The sequence below is a fragment of the Ruditapes philippinarum genome, unplaced genomic scaffold (assembly GCF_026571515.1).
Source record: "Ruditapes philippinarum isolate M1 unplaced genomic scaffold, ASM2657151v2 ctg126_1_1_1_1, whole genome shotgun sequence".
Classification (NCBI taxonomy): domain Eukaryota; kingdom Metazoa; phylum Mollusca; class Bivalvia; order Venerida; family Veneridae; genus Ruditapes; species Ruditapes philippinarum.
Genome location: NW_026858637.1, coordinates 218,999 through 245,666, shown reverse-complemented (window position 1 = coordinate 245,666; position 26,668 = coordinate 218,999). Strand labels below are relative to the sequence as shown.

The window sequence follows — 26,668 nt, the reverse complement described above, 5'->3', positions numbered from 1 at the left end:
ATAATTAAATTTAAACAAATGAAAAATAAACAGTTATTGATGTATAATGTTATAGTTCTTCTGTTATATTTTTATCTGATTATTATAATTAAACATTTACATACAAGAACAGTTACTTAAGCAGAGTGTGTTCACAATGATTTAAGCTTAATTATCAATGATCAGAGTCTCATATTTTATGTTAATTTTCCAAAAACATATCGCTGTCATTCGTTTTAAAAGCGAAAATAAATTTGGTTGATTTGGTTCAGATGGAACTATATCACATGTCATGATAGCTTAATATTCTAAACTTAAAATACTTGACAAATGCAAAGAGCAGTAAAGATTAAAGAATTATGATGTTATATTTTGAATATAAATGTATATAAATGATAAACTGTCCAAAGCCACGTCAATGTCAATTAATGCCAATAAAGATAACTTCACACTTGACTTTGTAGTACCCCTGCATGTACCTGGTCAATTAACATGCAGTGTCCAGTTATTTAGCACCAGGTTCGTATATTAATTATCGCGCCTTGCATAAGGGGCCAGTTAAGTGTCATATTACTAATCAGCGACGCGTGTTTTTGTTATTATACCCCAACCACAAAATGGGGGGGGGGGGCTGTAATGGATTTGCTTTGTCGCGTCCGTCCATCTGTCCGTCTCCATTATCATGTCCGCTCTATAAATCCTATACCAATTTAGGGATTTTCTTCAAACTTGGCTCAAATGTTCACCTCAACAAGGGGATGTGCAGAACCCATGTTGCCCATGAGTCAGGTCAAGGTCACAATTGAAGGTCAAATATCAAACAATCAAATATTAGACAGTATGTCGTGTCCGCTCTGTAAGTCCTACACTAATTGAAAGATTTTCTTCAAACTTGGCTCAAATGTTCACCTCAGCAAGGGGATGTGTAGAACCCATGTTGCCCATGTGTCAGCTCAAGGTCACAATTGAAGGTAAAATATCAAACAATCAAATATTAGACAATATGTCGTGTCTATCTGTAAGTCCTACACTAATTGTTCATGACCAGCAGATAACCCCTAGGGGTCAAAGGTCAAGGTCACATTGACCTTGTAGGTAAAAACAGTTTCTGAGTAATAACTAAAGAACCCTAAGGCCTAGGAACTTCAAACTTAGTATGATGATTGTTCATGACCAGCAGATGACCCCTTTTGATGTTGGGGTCAGGGATCAAAGGTCAAGGTCACATTGACCTTGTAGGTAAATACGGTTTCCAAGTGATAACTAAAGAACCCTTAGGCATAGGAACTTCAAACTTGGTATGGTGATTGTTCATGACCAGCAGATGACCCCCATTGATTTTGGGGTCAAGGGGTCAAAGGTCAAGGTCACATTGTGTGGCGGCGTGGCCGTGTGGTTAACGCGTCGGACTAGTAATCTAAGGATTGCTGACCGCGTGGGTTCAAACCCTGTCAGGGGCAAGCCGTTGTTTCCTTGAGCAAGAAACTTTACATTCATTGCTTAGTACTGGTTGGTTCCAGGAACGGATTCTGGAGTGTTTCAATAAGCTTATAGCTTCCAACACAATCAAACTAAAATAAATTTGTATAAACTAAACTAAGGTCACATTGACCTTGTAGGTAAAAACGGTTTCCGAGTGATAACTTAAAATTCCTTCAGCCTAGGCACTTCAAACTTAATTTGATGATTGTTCATGGCCAGCAGATGACTCAATGGGGTCAAGGGGTCAAAAGTCAAGGTCACATTTACCTTGTAGGTAAAAACAGTTTCAGTTCAATAACTGAAAGAACGCTTAAGCCTAGGAACTTAAAACTTGGTTTGATGATTGTTCATGACCAGCATATAACCCCTGTTGATTTTTTGGTCAAGGGGTCAAAGGTCAAGGTCACATTTACCTTGTAGGTAAAAACGGTTTCCTAGTGATAACTAAAGAACGCTTAGGCCTAGGTACTTCAAACTTGGTATGATGATTGTACATGACTAGCAGATGACGCCTATTGATTTTGGGGTCAAGGGGTCAAAGGTCAAGGTCACATTTACCTTGTAGGTAAAAACGGTTTCCAATCAATAACTTGACAACCAATGGGCTGTTGGCCCTCAAACTTGGAAGGGGCATTGGTCTTGGCCAGTAGATGACCCTAATGATTTTGGGGTCAGGGGAACGAAGGTCAAGGTTGCATTGACCTTGTATTTCAAAATGGTTTTCTATCAATAACTGGACAACCCATGGACCCTTGACCTTCAAGTTTTACAGATTTATTGCTTTTGGTCATAAGATGACCTCAATGGATTTTTGGCGTTAAGGTGTCAGAGGTGAAGATCACATTGACCTTATAGGTAACAACACTTTCTGATCAATATCCCAACTCATGGGCCCTTTAACCTTATGACTTCACAGGTGCATTGGTCTTGGCCAGTAGATAACCCCTATTGATTTAGGGTCAAAGGTCAATGTCATATTGACCTTGTATGTAAGGACTGTTTCTGACCAATAACTCAACAACTCAAGTTGCCTTGGTTGATATTTTTCATTAAACTAAAAATCCTTTTGATATACACATTTCAAGGTCTTATGTAATATAACAACTTGGCTGTCATTAATGAGGCCTACATGATTCATAAAAATTCATAAAATTTATTCATATATTATTTGGTAAGATTTGAAATAACTTTGTCATAAAATTGCTGTACACAACCTTTGCGGTCACATTTACCTAGTGACTAGTCATGACCAGTAATTAACCCTTATTGATTTTGGTCACTAGGTCAAAAGTCAGTCATAATAAACTGATCACATGACTAATTGGCTGCCGATAGGGGGCATACATGTTTTACAAACATATATTGTTACACATGTATTTGTTATGACCGTTAAAAAACAATTACTACCTGCACTTATCACATTTTAATTTGTTACGTTATAAAAACTGTGACACATGGTAAGTAATAGTTACTGTAGGAGGAACAGGTCTGCATAGTATTTACAGACCCAGGTGAAGACCAAGAGAGCGTAGCTATGAATTTGATATTGATATATCAGTTAATGATACCTGATTGATAAACAGGTAAAAATGACGTCTGATTGATAAACAGGTAAAAATGAACAAAAGAGCGGATTAACACTGACCTGTGTATGATTTCACACCTTCTGGGCTCACGAGTGACCTAATTATGACCGTTTATTGTACTTGACTGGCACATTGAACAAGCGTTATAGCAGTTACGGAGCAGTATCAATATACATGAAAAAAATTATGATGGGCGAAAAAAAAAGATTTCTTTTTTTGGAAGGAAAGGCCTATGAGCGTTGTATTAGAGTTTTATCGGAGAGCGCTAAATTGAGGCTCCAGTGTATATATCACTTTACATGTGTCTTTTTCTACGCTACAATGAAAACATTAAAAACTTGCTCCTGTTATACTGTATTTATTAGGCATAAAAAAGAGAAAATGTGTATGTCTTTTTTTGTGAATGTGCTATATATATCACACAGAGAAGTGAGAAAATATCCACATTTTCACTCATGCTACAAGCATGTGAAAATATTAAAAATTTCTCACTTCTCAGTGTGATGTTTAGCATATTCACTTAAAATGGAAACAAATATCCTCTATAAACAATTAATACTATTGTACAAAATTGTGCTCATCTCTGATGTATACATGTAGATTTGTGAGGAGGAAGGGTTTGTCAAGATTGGTGTTAGTTTTGATGATGACAAGGAGATTAAACAAACAAAACCATGGAAGCAAGCTTACAGGATCTTTCACAATGAGGTAAATATTTCATGACAATCATTTCACACTTTAAATTTAAATGCTAGCAATAAAGAAGCAGATCTATGCCAGAAATCTGTGCAGATGGACAAGTCTCTATTTTGACTGGTGACCTACTTTGAATATTTCAATGTGACATCACTAAGATTGATGATTGATTGTTATGCTTCCTGAAGGGTGAGCATATAGTCGCAGTTTTGCCCGTCAGTACCTCGGTACGCTATTCTTGTCTGGGACATATAACTTTGAAACAACAAGGGGTATCAACACGAAACTTTATAGGTAGATAGATCTTATTGAGTAGAAGTGCTGTGCAAAAGAACCATAACTCTGTCTTGCCTTATTTTGGAGTTATTGACCTTTGTTCATTTTTAGCTCGACTACGAAGTATATGGAAAGCTGTCCTACTCGCCCCGGCGTCCGCGTCCAGATTTCAGATTAAAGTTTTGGTGCAGTAAAATGTTTTTCCCTATAACTTTGTCATTTCTTAAGGTATCAACTTCAAACTTCAAATATATGTTCCTCATCATCAACCACATATAAAGTGACAAAGTTCATAACTCTAGCACCAATATTTTCAGATTGATCTCCCCTTGAACATAGAATTTTCCTTAAAAAATACTATTTTTTACTGTTGCTTCTTTATTTCTTAAGGGATGAACTTCATACTTCATATATATGTACCTTATCATCATCCACATCTTATGTGACAAGGTTCATAACTCTAGCACCAATATTTTTAGGTTTATCTCCCCTTGAACATAGAATTTTCCTAATAAAAAATAAATATTTTTTACTGTTACTTCTCTTTTTCTTAAGGGATCAACTTCATACTTTAAATATATGTACCTTATTATCATCCACATCTTATGTGACAATGTTCATAACTCTAGCACCAATATTTTTAGATTTATCTCCCCTTGAAGTTAGAAGTTTCCTTAAAAAATATTATTTATTACTGTTACTTCTTTATTTCTTAAGGGATCAACTTCATACTTCAAATATATGTACCTTATCATCATCCACATCTTATGTGACAAGGTTCATATAACTCTAGTGCCAATATTGCAAGAATTATCTCCCCATAAACTTAGATTTTTTACTAGAAATATGTTATTTTTTACTATAACTTTTTTAGTTTTAAAGGTATCTACCTCAAACTTCAAATACTTATTCCTTATCATCAATTACATTTTATGTGACAATGTTCATAACTCTTGAAGCAATATTTACAGATTTATCTCTCTTTTAACTTAGGATTTTCTTTACAAAATATTAAAATTTCTTTACTTTTTAAGGTAACATCTACTTCAAACTTCAAATATATATTTCTTATCATTACACACATGTTGTGTGACAAGGTTCATAACTCTAGCATGACTATTTCTAGAATTATTTCCCTTGATCTTGGAATTTATGTTAACAAATGTTATTTTTTTACTTAAACTTCAAACATAATTATACATAATTGATTTTTCTTCATAGTTTTGTCTTCCTTGCTGCGTTCAGTATTTTATTAGTCGAATTTCGCTGTCTCCTGTGACAGCTCTTGTTACTTTTTGAACCTGTCCCGGACATAACTCTTAAATTATGAGAGATATAATCAAAGTGCTGAAGGACATTCTTGAAGGATCAAAATTACCAATTTTATTTGTTTGGGTCGTCAGACCAAACAAATAATGGTAGCGAAATTTCAGACTCTGATGCTGTTAATTGCAAATGCCGAAAGTAGTCCGCTTTTTTGAAGCGGTTACTTCCCTTTATATGTAAACTAACGCCGAAAAATTCAGGGGAGATCACTGCGTAAAGATGGTCAAGTGACAGGCGCATTAATTTTCAAGCAAAGTAGTTCCCCGAATGGTCTAAGATTTCTAATATTGTTTTATTCTTTAAAGATATACATGCTTATAGTAAGCTCCATGATTATTTACATCTGTGTTAAACAACAGGTAGCATCGTTACAAACCCTAATTTAGAACAATATGGTTTTCTTCAGGCCGTTAACATATAAATTCACCGTGGCCGAGGGATTAGTGCGATCGCTTAGGAAGCTAGAGGTCTGGAGTTCAAATCCCAGTTAAGGCAACTCTTTTTTTCCAAATTGTTTAAGTCAAATAAACATTGAATTGAATATCAGTGTTGCAATTAGTCTTATAGCCAATTTACTACAATTAAAACGCTGGAAAGCATTGGTGGCACTATACAAAAACAAATTGGTTTATAATCTTACAACCTTCACCTTTCTGACATTCTTAGACCCAAACAAATTCAGCGCCTTCTGTGCTTTGATTTACTATTTCGGGGGCAGATAATTCAATGAGTGAAGGGTGTTGCCGGTTGATAAATATAAAGTGCACATTATAGTAAATGAACAGTAGTTGATAGAATTATGCTATGGCATACATGTTCAAATATAATATTTAGGTTACATGTACATGTAGGTCCATCACAACCTGTTATTGGCCCTTTTTGACAAGAGCAACAAGTGAAATAAGAGCTGCCAGAGGAAACTGCAAGCTCGACTAATTTTTAACACATGACATAATAAAGGGAGATAAAACTATGAAAAAATAATCAATTATGACATAAATATATTTCTGTATTAGTATCAAGAAAACACTCAAATGGTCAATATTTTTGCATCACATTATATGAATGTGGCCATGTCATTAAAACTGATGATGGCTTTTGTACACTGCACTTCTCATCCTAATTCTCTTTCACTGTGTGAAGTTTCAATCAAATTCCTTTAATATTTGAATACTCTCCTTGAACAAGTATCATGAAATGATATAAATGGAGATAATTCAAAAACTAAGTAATGTAGAATTTTGGTTATTTGACACAGCACTTCTGCTCCCTAGTCTCTACAACTGTATTAAGTTTGAGTGTGATATCATTGAAAAGATTTACTCCAGACAACCAACATTTTAAATTTTGATGTGAAATAAGAGATAATAATTGTAAAATTAAGCTAGGAAAAATTATGGTTTTTAGCTCGACTATACGAAGTATATGGAGAGCTGTCCTACTCGCCCCGGCGTCGGCGTCCGCGTCCAGATTTCAGATTAAAGTTTTGGTGCAGTAAAATATTTTTCACTATAACTTTGTCATTTCTTAAGGTATCAACTTCAAACTTCAAATATATGTTCCTTATCATCAACCACATCTTATGTGACAAGGTTCATAACTCTAGCACCAATATTTTCAGATTTATCTCCCCTTGAACTTAGAATTTTCCTTAAAAAATACTATTTTTTACTGTAACTTCTTTATTTCTTAAGGGATCAACCTCATACTTCAAATATATGTACCTTATCATCATCCCCATCTTATGTGACAAGGTTCATAACTCTAGCACCAATATTTTCAGATTTATCTCCCCTTGAACTTAGAATTTTCCTTAAAAAATACTATTTTTTACTGTTACTTATTTATTTCTAAAGGGATCAACCTCATTCTTCAAATATATGTACCTTATCATAATCCACAACTTATGTGACAAGGTTCATAACTCTAGCACCAATTTGCAAGAATTATCTCCCCATAAACTTAGATTTTTTTTTACTAGAAAAATGTTATTTTTACTATAACTTTTTTAGTTTTAAAGGTATCTACCTCAAACTTCAAATACTTATTCCTTATCATCAATTACATTTTATGTGACAATGTTCATAACTCTTGAAGCAATTTTTACAGATTTATCTACCCTTTGAACTTAGGATTTTCTTTAAGAAATATTATAACTTCTTTACTTTTTAAGGTATCTACTTCAAACTTCAAATATATATTTCTTATCATTGCACACATGTTGTGTGACAAGGTTCATAACTCTAGCATGACTATTTCTAGAATTATTCCCCTTGATCTTGGATTTTATGTTAACAAATGTTATTTTTTTACTATAACTTAATACATAATTATACATAATTGATTTTTCTTTCATAGTTTTGTCCTTACTGCGTCCAGTATTTTATTAGTCGAGCTTCGCTGTCTCCTGTGACAGCTGTTGTTTGAAAATACACTTCCTTTCACTTGAATGTTTTGCTGTGTTAAATTTTAATCAAATTCCAACAACTCGAATTCTCTGGACAAGCATAATTAAGTACATGTATTATAAAGGGAGGTAATTTTAAAACCAAGGAATGTAGTTATGGTTCTTTGACACTTTGACAAATTCGAGTCTGTACAACTGAGTGTAGTTTCAGTGATAGTTTGGAAGTAAAACTCCAAATAAGCATTTTTGACTTGAGGGAGATAATCAAAAACATTAAGCAAGGTAGAGTTATGTTTCTTGAACACTGCACTTCCTCTCAAAAGTCTCTATCACTTTGTGAAGTTTACATAAAATCCCTTCAATATGTATCTACTTATATTCATATTCCGGACAAGAGTGTGAAGGACGGACGTCTTCCTGAGTTCAAAATGTGGGTTTTTAGCTCACCTTGCACCGTGCAGGTGAGCTTTCAGGATGGCCAATCATTTGCGTCAGTCGTCCAGCGTCCCTCCACATTTTATTCAAACGACATCTTCTATGATACCACTTGGCCAATATTAATGAAACTTGGCACGAATACTCTTTATATGAAGCTCTATCAAGGTTGTTCAAAGAATTCAATTCCATGCTAAACTCTGGTTGCTATGGCAACTAAAAGAAAAAACTTAAAAATTCTTATACTTCAAAATGGATAGAGCTAGCTCAGCTTAGATATTTCTCACAAGGCATTGGCTTGTATATTCAAATTATAGTCCAGAGTTGAAAATTGGTCTCTGTTTTGGTGGTGAAAGGGTTTGATTATTGAGGGATACATAGACTTTCTTTGTAGAGATAAATTGAGATATTGTATATTGTATTTTTTGTTCCAACTGACATTGTTATGAAGATTTTTTCTGTTAAGGTTTTAGATAGATGAAAAGGTTGTTGAACAGAGTCAATCAGAATAGCACAAATTCAGAGCTACAGTGAAGTTGATTCCCTATTCATTAATGGATTCTTCCATTAAATTCATAACTTCATCCGTAAAGAGGATGTGTCGTTTCCAAAATACAATGTAAAATATTTCGGTTCTTGACAATGAGTTGCACTTTTTATTGTGTAATTATTTCACAAAGAAACGAAAGATAACAAAAAATGTTGTAATTTTTTTCATAAAAATTGGCTGATTAAGATAAAAGTTTAATTTACAGATATTACTTTTACATCCTTCCGGTTTGCTGGAAAAATTATTTGCAAATGAAAATGAAAGGGAAAGTTATTACGGTTTGCAACATAAATATTGCAAAGTTTAAATGTCTACAGCCATTGTTATTAGTGTTTGAATATAGAAAATGGTTGCTCTAATTGATTGCTTGCATGCAATTGGAAAATACAGCCCACGTTAACGAATATTTTATACAAGACAAAATGGATGTTCGTACTCCATGTGCTTCATACTCAAGCTGTTCAAGAATTTAAGTTGCTGTTACCTTTAAATTTAAGCTTACCTGACCACGAAGTGGTCAAGGTGAGGTATAGTGATGGGGCTATATCTGGCGTCCCTCATCGTGCGTCATCAACAATTGGGTTGATTACAGTCTAGCAGTTAGAGTTTTGATTGTATCATCATCAAACTTTGTCAGAATGTTTGTCTCAATAAAAAACAGATCGAGTTTGAAGATGGGTCATCTTGGGTCAAAAACTAGGTCACAGGAGCTAAAAATAGAAAAATCTTGTTAACACTCTAGTGGCTGCAGTTTTGATCCAAGTATTCTGGAAATTTGTCAGGAAGGTTGTTTTGATGATTTCTAGGTCAAGTTTGAAGATGGGTCATCTCCAGTCAAAAACTAGGTCACAGGGGCTAAAAATAGATAAAGCTTGTTAACACTCTAGTGGCTGCAGTTTTGATCCAAATTTCCTTGAAATTAGTCAGGAGGGTTGTTTTGATGATTTCTGTGTTAGTTTTGAATATGAGTCATCTCTGGTCAAAAACTAGGTCACAGGAGCTAAAATTAAAAAAATTTGTTAACAGTCTAGTGGCTGCAGTTTTGATCCAAATATTCTGGAAATTTGTCAGAAAAGTTGTTTTGATGATTTCTAGGTCAAGTTGTAATATGGGTCATCTTGGGTCAAAAACAGGTCACAGGAGCTAAAAATAGAAAAATCTTGCAAACACTTGAGTGGCTGCAGTTTTGATCCAAATATTCTGGAAATTTGTCAGGAAGGTTGTTTTGATGATTTCTAGGTCAAGTTTGAAGATGGGTCATCTCTGGTCAAAATATAGGTCACAGGGGCGATATAGATAAAGCTTGTTAACACTTTAGTGGCTGCAGTTTTGATCCAAATATCCTGGAAATTAGTCAGGAGGGTTGTTTTGATGATTTCTAGGTCAGGTTTGAATATGGGTCATCTCCGGTCAAAAATTAGGTCACAGGAGCTAAAAATTAAAAAATTTGTTAACAGTCTAGTGGCTGCAGTTTTGATCCAAATATTCTGGAAATTTGTCAGGAAGGTTGTTTTGATGATTTCAAAGTCAAGTTTGAATATGGGTCATCTGGGGTCAAAAGGTAGGTCACACTGCCCAATTATGGAGAAAAAAAACCTTGTTAACACGCTTGAGTTCACATTTTTGACTCCATTGTCATCAAACTTGGTCAGGATGCAGACATTGCTCGGATGTGGCTAATGGGTCAGGGGAGCAATCTAGGGCCATCATGGGCCTCTTGTTATGCATGCATTTTGATACATATGTGGTTTACATGACTGTTAGTGTTGTTTGTGGGAGGAAAAATTGTTGAGCAATTAAATTATTTAATTTGCTATGATTGTTTTGAATGGCAAAATCAGTAGCAACAATCAGGGATTTTGAAAAATGCTTCAATGTATTTGTTGGTAGATGTTAATCAGGGCTCTCGTTTGACATGGGTATACGGGTTTTGACTCCTGAAAGTCAGGAAATGCACACATTTGACACATGATAAAATTTGCACAAGAGTCAATTTGCGTCCTGGAAATTTTCACTTATGCATTAATTATTACCTTCAATCCACTCCTGGTTACCTATCATATCCTACATATGTTTAAATCACACTCAATAAAAAGAGTTTTTGTTTTTTATGCCACCGCAGCATCTGCGATGCGGTGGCATATAGCATTTCACCTGTGTGTGTGTGTGTGCGTGTGTGTTTGTGTGTGTGTGTGTGTGTGTGTGTGTTTGTACGTGTGTTCTATAGATTATATAGTGAACTTAAAAAATCTTCTTGTGAAAAACCACTAGTCCAATTTCAACCAAACTTGGCAGGATTGATGCTTGGGTGAAAGGCTTCCAAAGTTGTTCAAAGAATTTCATTCCATGAAGAAATCTGGTTGCCATGGCAACCAAAAGGAATTATAAGAATAAATTAAAAAAATCTTCTTGTAAAGACCCAAAAGGCCTAGAGCTTAGATATTTTGCATAAGGCATTTTCTGGTAGACCTCTACCAAGATTGTTCAAATTATAGCCCTGGGGTCAAAATCGGCCCCGCCCCAGGGTCATTGATTTTCACTGTATGTACATATAGTAAAAACTTAAAATACCTTCTTGTCTGAAGGTACAAGTCTTAGAGATTTGGTATGTGTTATTATCTATAGGTACTCTACCAAAGTTGTTCAAATTTTGCCTCTAGTGTCAAAATTAGCCCCGCCCCCGGGGGTCATAGATTTTCCTTATATGTATATAGTAAAACCTTAAAAAATCATCTTCTCTAAATTGACAAAGACTAGAGGTTAGATATTTAGCATGAAACATTGTGTAGTGAACCTCTAGCAAGATTGTACAAATTATAGCCTTGGGGTCAAAATTGGCCCCAACCCCGGGGGTCATTGATTTTCACTATATACATATAGTAAAAACTTACAAATTCTTCTTGTCTGAAGGTACAAGGCTTAGAGCTTTGATATTTGGTATATAATATCATCTATGGGTCCTCTACTAAAGTTGTTTTAATTACGACCCTAGTGTTAAAATTGCCCTGCCCTAGAGGCGAAAATATTTTTCCGTATATTTATAAAGTAAAAATCTTCTCTGAATTGACAAAGGCTAGAGGTTAAATATTTGGCATGAGACTTTGCGAAGTGAACCTCTACCAAGATTGTCCAAATTATAGCCCTGGGGTCAAAATTGGCTCCGCCCCGGGGGTCATTGATTTTCATTATGTACATATAGTAAAAAAGTAAAAAATCTTTTTGTCTGAAGCTACAAGGCATAGAGCTTTGGTGTTTCCTATATAATATCATCTATAGGTCCTCTACCAAAGTTGTTCAAGTTTTTCCCCTGGTGTCAAAATTGGCCCTGCCGGGGGGGGGAGCATTGATTCTCATTATGTACACATAGTAAAAACAGAAATTAAAACAAATGTTTTCTGAATTGGAGAAAGCTACAGCTTAGATATTTGACATGAAATGTTGTTTGGTGGACCTGTATCAAGATTGTTTTGAATTAAACCCATGGGTCAAATTTTGCCTTGCCCAAGGGGACAGTGACCTTCTTTCTTGTCCTTTGATGTACAGCTATGAAATTTGAACCATGTGCACAGAACTTTGATATCAGCTGACATAGATTTTGACAAAGTGTCTTACTGTGTTGTCCTTTGATGTAGTCATGAAATTTAGGCTGTGTGAAATATGACCTTCACCACCAAATTCACTAGAATCAACTGCATTGATATATTCCTACTCTGATCTTTTATTTGCAATACAATAGATTTAACCACTAATCTGATAATAAGAATAAGATAGGTCAGGTATCTATGCATTATGACAATCTTCAATTGTATAGCAACAAAAAAAATCTGTTCCTACACTACTATTTAGTGTTGTATTAATGTGGTGGCATAGCATTTTTCACAAATGCAATCTTGTTTGTTGTTATTGTTTTGTTTTTTTTGTTTGGTTTTTTTTCGGGGGGGGGGGGGGGGGGGGCTTGTATATCATAGAAGGGATATTGTTAGGCATTTTTTCCATGTTAAATATTATCAATTTAAACTTAAAAATCTACTCAAAATGACTTCCTCAACAGTAATTTTTGAAACATGAAAATGATTCATGTAGACAAATAACACAAGCAAAAACTGATTTGACTCATGAAAATATTGGCCAAAGAGTCTGACTAGTGAAATTCTGACCCTACTGAGAGCCCTGTGTTTGTTTTTTTTTATATAATATTTTACAAGATTTAATTTCACAATTAAACCTGTGTTTAGAGCCACTCATGTGAACAGAAAGAAGTTTTTGTAGAAAAGGGTGTTCTTATATGATAAACCACAGATGCTTAGGGGTTAGATCTTGCCCCCAACATGATACGCCTCAAGTAAACACTCTATCAAAAAATACTTCAATATTTAAACACAAATGGGATATCTGTTAAAACTATAAAACTATGGAAGGGATTATCCGCCACTCTAATTAATAGGAATACATTGTAATTAATATGAAGACATTCTTATGATTTGAAGACATTTTTATTGATAGAAAGACATTATTATTATTATGAAAACATTGTTATTAATATGAAGACATTATTATTATTACGTTGTAATCATTATGTTGTACTTGCTGACGTAACTCGAGTTCTTATTGAAATATGCAAACATTCAATTTACATTTCAGTTCTAAGGCTGTAAACATGCAAACTATAATTAGATATTTAATTTGCTGGCTTTCAAATATTTTTCCTTTATTTGAATTTGCTTTCTAAAATTAATTTGACACACATTTTATTCTTACAGTGTTTCAGTATTTATTTTACAAAAATCATTGTAATTTTATTCCCATGCTGACATTGTGTATTATGTATTTGAAACAGCAGTTTGCATAGCACACTAAGAGATTCGAAGTATAATTCAAAATTAATTAGGTTTTTGCGCTAGAATTGGCCCTTTTAATCAACGGGGAATAACTGGTAAAAATGTAAAAAATAATAACCGCTCCCTGACCGATTACTACGAAAACTAATCCGATCATGTGGAGGTTAATGACTACCAAATATTTCCCCCAATATATAACGTATAGTTAAAAGGCCAAGTTTGAGGCAAAATATCTTAAAACCCGCCGCATATAGTATGCCACATGTAACCTTTTTTGAAAGATCTTCAAAAATGCGTTGATTTAAAGGAAAATGAAAGCACTGAATGTACTGATGGGGAGGCTATGACAGAATGGTTCAGACTTATATTTTCTTTTCTTTTTGCTTAAAATGTGCTGTTATTTCAATTATTACCAAAATAAAGAAGATATGCACATTGCGCCATTTATCCTTACTGTTGTGTTCAACCATTCATATATATGGTTAATATGGTTGACTATTCATTTTGTTAATATTCCAGAACATTTCATTGAGGTCTACATTCGGACTGTTAATCATGCAAATTTTGAAAAACCTAAACTGCCATTTATAAATGACATAAATGTACCAGCAAGTATGACAACTCTTCATTATAAGATCATAATACCATTTTACAACTGACGGTTCCTTATCAAAATATTCTAGGACTGTTCATCATAGATACTTTATGTCATTTTAATCATTGAATGATAATAACAACTTTACATTTTTATTGAACATAAAAATTATACATATTTACATGTACCATAATTGAGATCAATAAGACACTGTCTTGTGATGAGTATTAATATTCATGCTCTACAGACAAAAATTAAGTTGTCTTCTCCCGAAGCAAATCTCGAATAAAATCACGTTTCAGAAAATTATTCCCATTTCATTACTCGTCGCTGACTTTGACGGCTTCGGATAATATTAAAACTAAATATTTCTTGAAAAAAATACATATCTGCAAAGCTTTTTCAAAATTGAATCAACCTAAGTGAAAATTAATCAGGAAGTTATATCTTCTTTTTTACCGCCAACACTCAACCAACTTATGGTAGTTAATCGATAGATTCTACATGTATTTTTTAACCTCACTAGCTTGAAATATATACTGCGGAAAATCTGTTGTTACCAGGGTGTAGGGTTTTCCCTGTCGACCATTTTCCGCAAATAGATGAGAACATCGAAGCGTCAGTGCTATGAATGGTGTTATAAATAGCGTGTTTTGGAAGTTTTTGTTGAAAATTCTCCAAATCCCTCCAGAGGCTTGCACGTCGCGGAGAAGGCACACGGCAGGTCAAAATCTAGTCATCTCAAGTACCAGAGGTGATTGGTTGACCTTTCGTAACTAATACTCTGAAGGTTTGGCGCTAATGAATGCCGTTTTTGTTGTCGTCAGTCAGGAAGTTGATGCCTTGACAGTATTGTCGTCTCCTTTACCACCAACGAACGAAGAATGGGCTACCAGGAAGATTCTGCTTGAAAAAGACGTCCCCGATGCTATAATCTTGGACATATGGTTATTCCGGCGCCGAGTATAAATAAACTTAAAACACACACACTTTTGTTGAAAACAAAACAAAAAACAACAACACATTTTCTGTAGTAATTTTTCAAGTGTTGTTAAATAAATACGAAATTCCTCTTATGCCGCCAATTATTTTTAGAATACAAACATATAAGTTCTTTTTATTTGATTTATTCAAATAAACATTAATCACTTCAGGGCGCGCAAATATTGTTTTCAAATTAAAATTTCGTAAGATATGCTGATGAATTCCCTATGCTCGACTGTAAGTCATTCGTATATATATGCGTTTTTGTTCTTTTGTTGTTTTTATGCCACCGCAGCATCTGCGATGCGGTGGCATATAGCGATTCACCTGTGTGTGTGTGTGTGTGTGTTTGTTTGTGTGTGTGTGTGTTTGTTTGTGCGTGTGTGTGTGTGTTATATAGATTAATAGTGAACTTAAAAAATCTTCTTGTGAAAAACCACTAGTCCAATTTCAACCAAACTTGGCAGGATTAATCCTTGGGTAAAGGGCTTCCAAAGTTGTTCAAAGAATTTAATTCCATGCAGAAATCTGGTTGCCATGGCAACCAAAAGGAATTATAAGAATAAATTAAAAAAATCTTCTTGTAAAGACCCAAAAGGCCTAGAGCTTAGATATTTTGCATAAGGCATTTTCTGGTAGACCTCTACCAAGATTGTTCAAATTATAGCCCTGGGGTCAAAATCGGCCCTGCCCGGGGGTCATTGATTTTCACTATATGTACATATAGTAAAATCTTAAAATACCTTCTTGTAAAGACCCAAAAGGCCTAGAGCTTAGTTATTTTGCATAAGGCATTGTCTGGTAGACCCTTACCAAGATTGTTCAAATTATAGCCCTGGGGTCAAAATTATCCGCGCCCCGGGGGTCATTGATTTTCACTATATGTACATATAGTAAAAACTTAAAATACATGTACCTTCTTGTAAAGACCCAAAAGGCCTAGAGCTTAGATATTTTGCATAAGGCATTGTCTGGTAGACCTCTACCCAGATTGTTCAAATTAAAGCCCTGGGGTCAAATTCAGCCCCGCCCCGGGGGTCATTGATTTTCCTCATATTTACATAGTAAAAACTTATAGTAAAAACTTTTAAAAAAATTCTTCTAGCAATTGACAAATGCTAGAGGTTAGATATTTGGCATGAAACATTGTGAAGTGAACCTCTAGCAAGATTGTTCAAATAATAGCCCTGGGGTCAAAATTGCCCCTGCCCGGGGTCATTGATTTTCAATATATACATATAGTAAAAAAATAAAAAAATCTTATTGTCTGAAGGTACAAGGCTTAGAGCTTTAATATTTGTTAAATGATATCATCTATAGGTACTCTGCCAAAGTTGTTCAAATTTTGCCTCTAGTGTCAAAATTAAAATGAACTTTGATATCAGCTGACCTAGATTTTGACAAAGTGTCTTACTGTGTTGTCCTTTGATGCAGTCATGAAATTTAGGCTGTGTGAAATAGGACCTTCACCACCAAATTCACTAGACTCAAGTGCATTGATATATTCCTACTCTGATCTTTTATTGAGTTAACAATAGATTTAACCACTAATCTGATAATAAGAATTAGATAGGTCAGGGATCTATGCATTATGACAATCTTCAATTGTATAGAACAAAAAAAATCTGTTCCTACACTACTATTTAGTTTTGTATTAATGCGGTGGCATAGCATTTTCTCAATGCAATCTTGTTTTTTAAAGCTTCTTATTCTTTAATATTTTTATGTATCTCATAATCTGTATTGAAAATTTGAATTTTATTACACATGGACTATCAAATTATGATTCGTTGCCCTAGAATTGAATAAACTTTCTAATTACACAATACGGGGTCATTCATTTGATTGAAGACTGATCTTTGCGTCTTTCTCTGAAATAATTATTTCCTTGTTAAAACATATTTGACCACATATTTCTGTCATTTAACTGTTCACTTTACTTCGGATTTTTGTTGTACCGAAACACATGTTTCTATTTGTGTTTTCTAATCAATTCGAATCTATCATCAGTTTAATGGGATCACCATCGGGTAAACGACTACTAGGTACTTTGGTCATGTTTTTTACCCCAAATATTTGAATGTTTCTATTGGGATTAAAATGAGCGTAGATAACTAAACAACTGGTTGTATAAATCCCTGACCTGTCTAATTCTTATTATGAGATTAGTGGATATTATTAAGACTTTCACTACAAAATATTCCTAAACAAAAGAGCACATGTTTAAATTTATTCCTATACAAATAAAAGATCAGAGTAGGGATCTGTCAATTAATTGCCAGACATATTTTTAAAAGATACTTTTATGTTAAAAGTTTGATTAATGAATTATGTAAGATGAAAATATAAGTATTGCTTTTTGTAATTTCTGACCGAAGGTCAGTAAATACAAAGCTAACATTCAATCTCACGACAAACCTAACAACAAGTAGTTCTCAAAACAGCTTAAAACTAACGATTTAAAGAAAGAAATATTTTTATTTTGTTACAAGTATCCAACAAATTACAACGCATTCAAAGTTTAAAGTAGCGTTGTCTTATAGAATTGTCAATAAATGCACAATCACAAATTACGCGGATGAATTTGATTTTAATCAATGAAAATGCTATTTTTAGCGATGTCGTTTACCGAATTCTACACAAATAAATCTGACTGCCGAGTAGTGGAATATATAGATTCTACATGTCGGACTGTTTCGGCGAGAAGATTTTCGCTAAATTATTTACTTCAATTTTAAACTAAACAAAATACCTCGAAATTATTAAGGAATGCATTGGAAGTTCTAAATTTAGAATGACTAGATTTTATTCAGGCTTCATTTATATAACTTCTCCGTGGTGCAGGGGTAACGCGCTCGTCATTGTGTGTGATAGGTCTGGAGTTCAAATCCCAGTCGAGGCAACTTTTTTTTTTCATTTTTATGTGTGTGTTTGTCTTATATAATTATGCTGTTACATCATGAAGGGTAATAAAAGAATGATTTTTTGATGCAACTCTACTGTAGTTATGCAAAATTCCGTATGTATCAAACTCTGGTGCCTTGCACGATGAATTATAGAACATAAAAATAAACTAATAAGGAAAATACATACAGATATACAGTACAATTTAGATTGCAAAGATCAGAAAATACCACAGAGCTTGCAGCCCTTTGATTTTATTTTGCTAATGTAAAATGTGATCTTGTGGTGAAATTTTTTAATGAGGGTCCTTACGGGTTTTGTAGTTAAATAGTTTTTTTCCGGCGATACATGGTTTAAGAATATATTGTTTTCAAACTATATGTTCATCACCATCAGTAAATTTTTAGTTAAATGTATGCAAAATATTTACTAACAGCTATATGATATAGCGTTTTCCGCGTACAGCCTCCTAGGGTGTACTTATAAGTTAGTTTTCCTTAGTTATCACGCAAGAATGATCCATGTCTCTGATGTAAGCGACAGTTTACCATTATTTGTCTTTAAAAAAATATTAAGGACTATTAATGGTTTATAACTTTTAACTTTATAACAACAAAAGAACATGCATGATATTGAGACTACGGTGCTGCAACGTTCTAGTTAATGACCCGTCATAAACAGTTGGTCGCTGCGTAGTAATTGGAAAATTGTTATCAAAAATAATAAAAAATATTTGCCACCTAATTAAAGCATTTATTTATAAATTTTCATTTATGCTTTTGTTAAAAAATTATTGATAAAGTTATTATGTAGAAGGGTTTTCATACCAGAACTATTTATGACCAACGTATGACTAAACCTGATTACCGCCGCAGTATGACGTCACGGAGTAGTGATTTTGAAAAAATAAACAACAAAAATGAAGAATTTTTCAGAGAATTATTATCTTTACAAATTGCAGATATGAAGTTAAAGAATGAAAATATTTTCATATTGTAAATGTCTGTGATGACTGATGAGTCAGCTTAAAAAAATCAAGGTACTATTTTTTTACCTGATTACCGCGGCAGTAAGATTTGACAAATAAAATAGAATAAAACACATTTTACTGCATATGATAAAATGAGCAATACTTTAAACATCTTAAAAACGAAACCAAAATATTATTTTCCGACAGGACTAAATCTACGTGATTTGACGTGCACTATTGCGATACAAGTAAGTGTTATTGCTTTAAGGGACAATCAGTTTTTTCACAATCTCTCTGTGAAAGATCAACAATGAAAAACTAAATTGTAGAAAGAGAACGGTAGGCATGTTGCTTTGCATTTGCAACAGATTCTAAAATCTGCTTTAAACTGAAGTCCTTTTTTTCGACTTGGAACTGGTGCCAGAATTGACAATTGAAGAAAAATGTAAGATTTATGTCATTCATAATAAAAATATGAACACATTTAGGTAGAGTTTTGCCTTCCGTACTCCCGGTTGATGTAAACCTGACTTTTTAATCATGACGTAGACCAGATAACGCCAGAAAACGAAATAGCTTGCAACTCAAGCCCGCTCTAATACAAGCAACTTCTAAGGTTATGCAAAGTGTTTGATAAAACGGCTTATAAACTGACGAAGATCCAATATTCTGTGGAAAGCTTATATCTTTCCCCGTAGACTGGTGCATATCCCAAAAAAATTGGTACAGAAATAAAATATTTACGGCTATTTTCTTTTCCGAATCGAGCAACATTTGTCTTGGAAATGATGCCGAAAATGACGTCATAGTCACGTGGTATTGCCACACTGATTTAAGAGCGACCTCTGTCGATCGTAAGAAAACGCACTACAAAAATTGGTTCCCCGCTTCGTTTTTTGATAACGTCAACATTGTTATGAAGACGATTTTGTTTTAATGAGTCAATGTTAAACAGCATTATACTGCGAATGATGTTTCGATTGTTTTGATTAAATATTGAACATTTTATTACAAATGAATTAACACATATTTGGTGTTCCATACACTGAATACCTAATTTTGATTTTAATGTGTCATTTTGAATTAAAATGTATTAAATATATTTTAAGGGAAATCATACCAATTTTCAGAATGAAACAAGAAAAACGTGTATAAAAATAAAATTAACGTATAACAAAGATATATTTAAAAATACCTTTATAATTTTAAAGATACGAAATGCACTAAGTCTTGAAAATAACCAAAATCTATCATCAAATTCACTATCGCAAAAGTAAAAACGGAAATTGGAATGTCATAAAGCATAATACGTGAACTGGCGGATAATGCCTTCCATATAAAACTGGTTTTCAAACAGTTTTTACAAATAAGAAAAATAAATACTGTTTACCATCATGTATTGAGACTTGATTTCGGGCAGGGCCATTTTTCATAACAGTTTCCTCAGCAACTACTTACCACAGCCTCATGATATTTAGTATACAGTATAAACACATGGTCCCATACCATGGGATTCAATTTCAGGTCTGTCGCTCATCCACTTCCTGTTTACCGTCTTAGTTAAATTCATAATAATGGTCAATGGTAGGAATTTTTCGTAACAGTTTTCTCAGCAACTACTTGTCACAGCCTCTTGATATTTAGTATACGGCATTAACATGTGGTAACATACCATGAGATTGGATTTCAGGTATGTCGCTCATCCACTTCCTCTTTGCTGACTTAGTTAAATTTTCGACATGAATTGTAAATGGAAGGAAATTTCGGTAACAGTTTTCTACATTTCACAGCCTCTTGATATTTGGTATTATGACAGCATTAACATGTGGTCCCGATTTCAGTTCTATCGCTTATCCACTTCCTGTTTACTTACTTAGTTGAATGTACCATTTATGGTCAATGGTAGGAAATTTGTAACATTACAGCCTCATGATATTTGGTATGTGAATGCAATCCAATCGTTTTTGTCTTTGAGCCATTTTTATTGAAGTACATGCATCCAAATTTGTACTTTGTCTGCATTGTTAAAATTTTCATGATGTAAAAGCGCTACAGGGAAGTGTATTTTTTAGCAACTATTACTAAAAAAAAAATAGAGGTATTTCCTGTTGGCAACATTTGACACTAACCTTTAAATGACATTAAAGAATTTTATAAACCTGGTTCTTGTTTTTAAAAGAAATATACTAAGAGCTCTTATATAAGGTGAGCGATATAGGGCTATCATGGCCCTCTTGTTTTCTTAAATCATCTAAAATCTCAAAAACACCATAAGAAACATATTTTCCTCCAACGAGCAACCTTATTCCCCGCAAGTACAAGTCTGTAAGGAATGAACACAGATATTTATCCATAATATTACTTGAGTCCATACAGACAGATGGTTAAGGCAGCAACTGTATTCTCTCCCTTTTGGGAGCATAAATTATAATAACATGCTTAATCTCCATATGATTCTATATCAGAATACCAGTATGATGAAGCTTGCTTTTCTATATTTTGAGTAATATCAGAATTCAGATTTCATTGACATACAGAAAGGGGTCAGCTAGCCTTGAGTCCCCTCTTGGTGAAAACAGAAGGGTACTAATAACAACAATTTATTCTATAGACTGTCCCATTAAAAATGGAAATGAACTTTTGCCTGGTATGAATTAACAAAACGAGGTTGAATAAAAATTAAACTATTTTTGTAATCTAGAAAAAGTCACCCTCGAGATTTTTCAGGATTTTTCTCTAAAATGTCTATTTTTCTTGTGAAAGCAAATTTTGATTTCTCTATGGTAAATCTCTGTAGTTTATTTTCCGTAGCCATTGCCGAAGTACTCTTCATTTGAAGATGAATGGGAGAAAGCACGTGTAATGTTTCTAAAATATACATGAGATTCTCGGGGTCGTTTCATGATTATTTTACAAAGCTGGATCTACAAGATGTAAAAGTTTCGTTGCAATGCATGATATAAAATTTTAAAAATGAATAATAAGCAACAAGAACATCGAGTCACATGGAGTAGATCTAGAAATTGCACTTACTTTTAAGCTGAAAAGAATCCCTTTGAATTTCGAAATAAATCTTTATAAATGTCACGACAAATTCGCATTCTGAAGATTCCTTCATTGCCAGATTCTATCCAGTTCCGTAGATCCCATTTTTTAAATGCCCGAAAGAATTTCGGGCATATTATGTTATAACCCCTGGTGTCCGTCCATCCGTCTGTCTGTCTGTCCGTCCGTCCATTAGCAATTTGGTTTCCTGAGAACTTAAGTTCCATTTGGCCCACAATATTCAAACTTCATAGGATGATTGTCCATATTGGGTAGAAGACCGCTATTGATTTTGGGGTCACAAGGTCAAAGGTCAAGGTCACTATTACTTTAAAACTAAAAACAGTTTCCGGAGCATAACTTAAGTTCCATTTGGCCCACAATATTCAAACTTCATAGGATGATTGTCCATATTGGGTTGAAAACCCCTATTAATTTTGGGGTCACAAGGTCAAAGGTCAAGGTCAATTACTTTAAAACTGAAAACAGTTTCTGGAGCATAACTTAAGGTCTATTTGACCCACAATTTTCAAACTTCATAGGATGATTGTCCATATTGGGTAGAACACCCCTATTGATTTTGGGGTCACAAGGTCAAAGGTCACTATTACTTTAAAACTGAAAACAGTTTCCTGAACATAACTTAATTTCTAGTTGGCCCATAGTGTTCAAACTTCATAGGATGATTGTCCATATTGGGTAAAACACCCCTATTGATTTTGGGGTCATAAGGTTAAAGTTCAAGGTTGCTATTACCTCAAAACTGAAAACAGTTTCCAGAGCATAACTTAAGTTCCATTTGGCTACAATATTCAAACTTTATAGGAGGATTGCTATTTGAAGGAGGTAATACTTTATTTAATTTATGTAATATCTTACAAATGCTTCATCCTTACTAAAAAAAAAAAACACTTTCTGGCATATAATGCTCCGCCTAGCGGTGCTCTTGTTTTACTTCAAAACTCCTGAACTCCTACACTTATGATAATCCAGATTTTTTAAACTGTTAATCCGTCTCGTTATTAAAATTTGTTCAATTTGTGCTGTTATCTGGGTTAGCAAATGAAATACAGTTGACTCTCAATAAGTCAAAATCGCTTTACTCAAAATACCGCCTTAGTCGAATAATTTCTAAAGTCCCGTCAAATTTCCTTCTTTATCTTTGTATTTTAACTCCGCTTAGGTCAAATTTTGACTTACCGAGACTCCTGTTTAGTCGAAAAGAAAATTTGGTCCCGTCAATTAAAGTCCAACATATTTTCATCTCAATTAGTCGAAGTGTGAAAACAGACGACTGATCAAAGGTCGGCGACATCAAGGTTAGATGTTGTCACTCGTGATTTACACGTTTCATAGTTATTTTTAATTGCAGGTCATCATGTATTATTAACACGTCGTAAAAGTGACTTTAATCCGTTTCAGGACTTAGAATTTAATGGTTTTATCAGTTAGATAATTAAATTAAAATTTGATTACATTTCTTTAAGAAAGTTTACTCGTGCCAGTCTGACGGGGGTTAGTCAAATAACAGCCTAGGTATCAACGTAAATGACGTTTGTATAATTAATGTTCCGCCATATTGCATACATTAATGTGTACTTCCGGTTCACGATAGTTGCTAATTTCGTTTTCGTCCGATGATCAATTAAATCAAATATAATTGTGTGTTTATGTTTCACTATTGATATACATGTATTAAATTTTGAATTTATAATTTGTAGTTGTGAGTGATTTACCGTCATTTCAATGGTTAAATATTGCAGCATTGCCGCTAACAACAATAACAAACTTACTTCTTTGCGCATTCAATCAGGCACATGTATATACATGTACGAATGTCAACTTAATAGCGGTAGTTCCACGTTACTCGAATTCCGTTTCTCTCGAAGTAAAATGCCCAGTCCCTTGGATTTCGAGTTACCGAGAGTCAACTGTATGTAAATGTCACACATCATAATTCAGCATGTTCCAAATCCATAATTCAAGAACGGCCCATCAATTTTAGTTGTCAACATCACAATGTTTATAACTCTTGAAAATGGATTCCTGACGAAAAAAACTTTATTACGTCAACACAATTTACGAAATATATGACGTAACAAAAATGCCTCGCGCTTATTATGGATGATTCCAGTTGCGGCATTGACAGAGGGCAGTTAGGCATATGTAACCTCATACAGATAATTTTAAGCGTTGAGATAGATATGTCTTGATGGCATTTTAAATAATTTTTGTTTGTACATAGATTTTGCAAATTAACTTTTAAAATTACACCTTCAATTCATATATTAATAATAAAACTTTTGATAACATTTAAATAATTTTAAACGCACTTAATGACATGAATCTATATGACAGTACATTTTATACTTCTTCCATTAATTACAAATAACCTTCGTTTTGATTTTAATGTTTTTAAACTATTTTATATATTTTTCAGAAATGATTTCCCTATATATTATATCGTTATTCAAGACTTCTGTAAACCCTACTCTTTTAGCTACAAAATATACAAAATTTACGCGGTATTTTTTTCTCCCGCGAAAAATATGCTATTGTTTTTTCACTGAATATTTTCAAATTTTAGGAAGGCTAAAATAATTGAGGACGTCACTCGGTGTTTCTCTTTGACTCGATCTCCCATTCATATTAACATAATATGTAACACTTTGAGTTAACAAAAGAACACACACTTATTGTTGCCTATTGAACGTATATTCTTAATATTTTACTAATTCAAATCACTGCCGGTATTTCTGGACATTTTGTTGACTTGAGAGACGGAAAGTTAAATCTGTATTTACGAGCTTAAAGTGTATAGGACTACGTTTGATTGCTCAAACTAGAAAAAATGATATTATATTCTTATGATTTACATTTTGCTCGAATTAACACGAGTCTGTGTTCTCTCATTAGCGAGGGAGTTAGTTAAAGTAGACACTGTGGTTACAAGCAAACCAATGTTGAACGTATAGTGCATCAGTTCTCCTTTCTGTATATTTCTTGTCAGATTTTCATGAAAATATAGTATTTGTTGGCGATTTCTTGTGAAAGTTGAAACCGACGGAAAGTTTAGCACACTCGTGAACATCGCACCCAAAATAAGAAGGGTGACATAAATTTTTGTATCCCATCGAACCTGGTTAATTTAATTATTTTTAAATAGACGTGATACATACTAATGGCAGAATTCAGACAACTACAGAATTATGCAAATTAAACATTTATTAGCGAGGAACCATTTTTATAGTCTTCCAGCTATTGTTCACGTTGAGTCTATGACATCTAGACCCCTTGACACCTCGACCCCTTGACACCTCGACCCCTTAGACATCTCGACCCCTGACACTTAGACCCCTAAGACACTTAGACCCCTTAAATATACCGGACATTTCGACCCCTTAATTAATGTATTGTTTTATTAGGAAAGACCGTGCTATTTTAAATATAAAAAACAAAGTAATGACTAGGTTAGAACATTTTCAGCCTTTTATTAATCATTTATGTATATTATTTACAAAAACAGTTACGCAAATAAATATGCATGTACACACATTCCATTGAAATAACAATACATAGAATACGCAGACACTATCACTCTCTTTATATACATGTATGTAATAACTACAATATTTACAATATATACACTTTTTGAAACTGTATTTTTGTATTTCTTATTGATAATCTTTTTCCAATTACACATTTCCTTGTCTGAATGATCAACGGAATTGTCATGATTAGGTGTTGCTTGATCTGAAGGAGCGTCACTGCAAATACTACAAGTGAATTGTACGACGCTTAAACGTTTACGTGCCTTGTAATATCGATTCTACTGATACCTGCAAAATATAAATTTTTCATCTTATAACAAATTTTTTAAAAAAGTATGTTTTATTGATAATACATGTATATACCATTCTAATGACCGGTAATCGGATTAGTATCCGCACGCGCCGGTGTTAATCCAATTTCGTGTTACTGAATAAAAACAAACATGTATGACCGATAATTTGATTATTTAACGGCACGCGCCGGTGTTTATCCTATCACATGTCACTGATTAAACACATACATGTATGACATTAAACCAGCACACGGGAGATGTATGATGATAATTTTTATTATAATCATTTTTTGTGGTCGAAATATGTATGAAAATGATTAAATGTGTATCAAAAATAAATCCTTTATTATTTAATTATTTTTATTAGATACAGTTTGAAGCACGCTCATTCTAATTTTCACCGTTACGAATTTTAATTCTTTTAGTAGTGAGTCATATATATTTTTTGGTAAATATCTGACAGACCAAGTCAATAAATATATCTTCAACTATATCATTTACCTAAAATTACTGATAGCCTTTTTTTTATTTTGATAAATATGGGGGTCAGCTTCCGTAAATTATTATGCAGTCAATAATTACATTTCCGTAAACTATTACACACAATTCAATATTTCATTTAGTATAAACGTTCATTGCCAATGTAACATTATTATGTCTTACAAAACAATAAACTGAAGTATATGTATATCTTCACAAGTTTGAGTAAATAATATTTATAATTTATTAAAAAAATGTGTGTTAATTATTA

At 33.5% G+C, this 26,668-nt stretch overlaps 1 protein-coding gene across 3 annotated transcripts in view; it reads left to right on the top strand.

The window, feature by feature from the left end:
* The window catches only part of LOC132753797 (uncharacterized), a 173,774-nt gene that overhangs the window by 134,047 nt on the left and 13,059 nt on the right, over nucleotides 1-26,668 (top strand). For all 3 annotated transcript variants that reach the window (XR_009629019.1, XM_060744320.1, XM_060744321.1), the window contains one exon: nucleotides 3,648-3,755. Coding sequence is in view for 2 of the 3 variants with exons in the window: in XM_060744320.1 (XP_060600303.1) it covers nucleotides 3,648-3,755 (108 nt within the window). In the remaining variant the exon portion in view is untranslated. The remainder of the gene's footprint in view (nucleotides 1-3,647; nucleotides 3,756-26,668) is intronic.